Source organism: Balaenoptera musculus, chromosome X (assembly GCF_009873245.2).
Source record: "Balaenoptera musculus isolate JJ_BM4_2016_0621 chromosome X, mBalMus1.pri.v3, whole genome shotgun sequence".
Taxonomy (NCBI): Eukaryota; Metazoa; Chordata; class Mammalia; order Artiodactyla; family Balaenopteridae; genus Balaenoptera; species Balaenoptera musculus.
Window position 1 is genome coordinate 17397765 of NC_045806.1, and position 4429 is coordinate 17402193.

Genomic DNA, 4429 nt, shown 5'->3' on the forward strand with positions numbered 1-4429 from the left:
AAGCTTTCGTACAGCAATGAAAACCATCAACAAAAAGGCCAGTTACTGAATGGGAGAGGATATTTGCAAACAATATATCCAATAAGGAGTTAATATCCAAAATATACAAAGAACTCATACAACTCAACACCAAAAAAACCCAAACCTGATTAAAAAATGGGCAGAGGACCTGAATAGACATTTTCCCAAAGAAGATATACAGATGGCCAATAGGAACATGAAAAGATGCTCAGCATCACTAACCATCAGGGTCATGCAAATCAAAACCACAATGAGATATCACCTCCTACCTGTCAGAATGGCTATTATCAAAAAGACAACAAATAACAAGTGTTGGTGAGGATGTGGAGAAAAGTGAACCCTCATGCACTATTGCTGGGAATGTAAATTGGTGCAGCCACTATGGAAAATAGTATGGAGGTTCCTAAAAAAATTAAAAATAGAACTACCAGGGCTTCCCTGGTGGCGCAGTGGTTAAGAATCCGCCTGCCGCTGTGTGAGCCCCAGCCTTTCCGAGGGAGCGGTGGTGTGTTCGCCGTCTTAGGGAGAAAATGTTCTCGTCCGTGGCGCACTTGGCGCGGGTGAACCCCTTCAATGCGCCCCACCTGCAGCTGGTGCAAGATGGTCTCGCGGGCCCCCGCAGCAACCCCGCCGGGCCCCCGGGCCCACCCCACCGCTCCCGCAAGCTGGCAGCCGCCGCTGTGGAAGAGTACAGTTGTGAATATGGCTCCGCGAAGTTTTACGCACTGTGTGGCTTTGGTGGGGTCTTAGGTTGTGGTCTGACACACACTGCTGTTGTTCCTCTGGATTTAGTGAAATGCCGTATGCAGATGGATCCACAAAAGTACAAGGGCATATTTAATGGATTCTCAATTACATTCAAAGAAGATGGTGTTCATGGTTTGGCCAAAGGATGGGCTCCGACTTTCATTGGCTACTCTATGCAAGGGCTCTGCAAATTTGTCTTTTATGAAGTCTTCAAAGTTTTGTATAGCAACATGCTTGGAGAGGAGAATGCCTATCTCTGGCGCACATCACTATATTTGGCTGCCTCTGCCAGTGCTGAATTCTTTGCTGACATTGCTCTGGATCCTATGGAAGCTGCTAAGGTTCGAATTCAAACCCAACCAGGATATGCTAACACTTTGAGGGATGCAGCTCCCAAAATGTATAAGGAAGAAGGCTTAAAGGCATTCTACAAGGGGGTTGCTCCTCTCTGGATGAGACAGATACCATACACCATGATGAAGTTCGCCTGCTTTGAACGTACTGTTGAAGCATTGTACAAGTTTGTGGTTCCCAAGCCCCGAAGTGAATGTTCAAAGCCAGAGCAGCTGGTTGTCACATTTGTGGCAGGTTACATAGCTGGAGTCTTCTGTGCCATTGTTTCTCACCCTGCTGATTCTGTGGTGTCTGTGTTGAATAAAGAGAAGGGTAGCAGTGCATCTCTGGTCCTCCAGAGACTTGGATTTAGAGGTGTATGGAAGGGACTGTTTGCCCGTATCATCATGATCGGCACTCTGCACTGCAGTGGTTCATCTATGACTCCGTGAAGGTCTACTTCAGGCTCCCTCGCCCTCCTCCACCTGAGATGCCAGAATCTCTGAAGAAGAAGCTTGGGTACACTCAGTAGATGAAAGCAAATGTGGACTGAATCTGCTTGTTGATCAGTGTTGAGGAAAATGCAGAAGGAACTTTTATATATTTGACAGTGTAGGAAATTGTCTATTCCTAATATAATTACTGTAGTACTCTTGCCAGAAGCAAGAGTTTCAAACTTACTGTTGAAATAAACCCAACTGTTCATAAAAAAAAAAAAAAAAAGAATCCGCCTGCCAATGGAGGGGACACGGGTTCGAGCCCTGGTCCGGGAAGATCCCACATGCCATGGAGCAACTAAGCCCATGTGCCACAACTACTGAGCCTGCACTCTAGAGCCCGCAAGCCACAACTACTGAAGCTCGTGTGCCCTAGAACCCATGCTCCGCAACAAGAGAAGCGACCACAATGAGAAGCCCGTGCACTGCAACGAAGACCCAATGCAGCCAAAAAAAAAAAAAAAAATAGAACTACCATATGATCCAGCAATTCCACTTCTGGATATTTATCCGAAGAAAACCAAAACACTAACTTGAAAAGATATATGCACCCCTATGCTCATTGCAGCATTATTTATAATAGCCATGATATGGAAGCAACCTAAGTATCCATCGATAGATGAACACATATATACACAATGGAATATTACACAGCTATAACAAAGAATGAAATCTCGCTATCTGTGACAACATGAATAGACCTAGAGGGTATTATGCTAAGTGAAATAACTCTGACAAAGAAAGACAAATGCTGTATGATTTCACTTATATGTGGAATCTAAAAAACAAAGCAAATGAACAAACATAACCAAACACAAACAGAGTCATAGATATAGAGAAAAAACAGGTGGTTGCCAGAGGGAGAAGGGTGGGGGAGTAGAGAAATAGGTGAGGGAGATTAAGAGGTACAAACTTTCAGTTACAAAACAAATGAGTCATGGGTATGAAATGTACAGTGTGGGGAATATAGTCAATAATTACGTAATATCTTTGGTGACAGATGGTAAATAGACTTATCATGATGATCATTTTGAACTGTATAGAAATATCAAATTACTATGTTACATACAAGGAACTAACATAGGATTGTAGGTCAATTATACTTCAAAAACAAACAAACAAACAAACTCATAAAAAAAGAGATCAGATTTGTGGTTACCAGAGGCGGGGGTGAGAGGGAATTGGATGAAGGTGGTTAAAAGGTACAAATTTCCCGTTATAAGATCAATAAGTACTAGGGATGTAATGTACAACATAATAAATATAATTAACACTGCTGTATGTTATATCTGAAAGTTGTTAAGAGGGTAAGTCCTAAGAGTTCTTATTGCAAGGGAAAACATTCTTTTCTATTTCTTTAATTTTGTACCTACGTGAGATGATGGGTGTTCACTAAACTTACTGTGGTCATCATTTCATGATGGATGTAGGTCAAATCATCATGCTGTACACCTTAAATTTACACAGTGCTGTATGTCAATTATATCTCAATAAAACTGGAAGGAAAAAAGAACTTATTTTCTCTCCATCTCATTATCTCTGACCCCCTATTTTATTTTCTTCAGTCTCAGGCTCCATGTTGTAGCAGTATGAGAGCAGTAATACAGCCATTACAGCCCCTTATGTTCAAGTAAAGCAGGAAAGAATGTGTCTTTTTTCCCAGAAGCCCTAGGAAAGCTTCAGTGTTCATAGACTCTTGTAGGATCATGGGACCATTACTGAACCAACCATTGCATCCTGGGGAATGCAAGATGCTGATTGGCTTTGTCTTATTCAGCTTGGGCTGCTATAACAAAATGCCATAGACTGGGTAGCTTATAAACAGAAGACATTTATTTCTCACAGTTCTGGAGGCTGGGAAGTCCAAGATCAAGGTACCAGCATGGTTGAGTTCTGGCAGGGGTTGGGGGAGGGGGTTCTTCCTGGTTCATAGCCAGTGCCTTCTCACAGTGTCCTCACATGGTGGAAAGGGCAAGGGATCTCTATGGGGTCTCTCTTTAAGAACACTAATCCCACTCATGAGGCCTCCACCCTCATGATCTAAGGACCTTCCAAAGGCCTCACCTCCTAATACCATCACACTGGGCATTAGTATTTTAACACGTGAATTTTGAGAGGACACAAACATTCAGACTCTAGAGGCTTAATCTTGGCCATATTTTGCATCCTGGTGTCCCCCTCAAATTCATGGCCTATAAAAAGGAGACAAGTGAATCCCCTGGGCATCTATTTATCCTATCCCTGTACAGATAGGATGAATAGATGCCCAGCCACCAAAAAGTAACACCTGTACCCTCATTTCTTTATGCCTTCCCTTGAGTATCTCCAATGCACCCCTCCCCCTATATGGAGGTCATGAGGTAAAGAATATTATTTCTATATTTAATTTCTGCTAACAGGTACTTTTTATGGGGAAAAAAAATGCTCAAGTAGCAGCGCCCAGAATATATATTGTAGGAGTTGGCTAATAAGACTCCTCAGTATTCTTCTGCCACCTGTCATTTGGGATCTCTCACCATTCATTATCTGGTAGCAGGCCTGCAGTGTACAGATGGAAAAGTCACCCCAGAGGGAAGAGAGCTGTTACACTCTACCCCCCTTCTGGTTCCACTTCTGTGCAATGCTAATTTAATCGGGCACATGGTTCACTCACTCACCTTAAGCTCAAGCCAGACCTCATTCTATTTTTAATGTTTTAATTTTATTATTCACCCACAAATGTATCCATCCCAGTTTAGGTATATTTTTGAATAGTCAGAAGCACAAGCTGAAAGGAAAGGTCTTCTCACTCCTATTCCAGTCCTCCCCAGATCATTCCAAATACTTTGTTC

The 4429-nt window shown here is 42.6% G+C and overlaps 1 protein-coding gene across 1 annotated transcript; it reads left to right on the top strand.

The window, feature by feature from the left end:
• The first annotated feature begins 551 nt into the window (after nt 1-551).
• LOC118889276 (phosphate carrier protein, mitochondrial-like) lies at nt 552-1776 on the top strand. The gene has a single exon (XM_036841125.1). It carries the CDS (start codon nt 552-554, stop codon nt 1551-1553), a length of 1002 nt encoding a protein of 333 aa, XP_036697020.1. The 3' UTR covers nt 1554-1776.
• The last annotated feature ends 2653 nt before the right edge of the window (nt 1777-4429 follow it).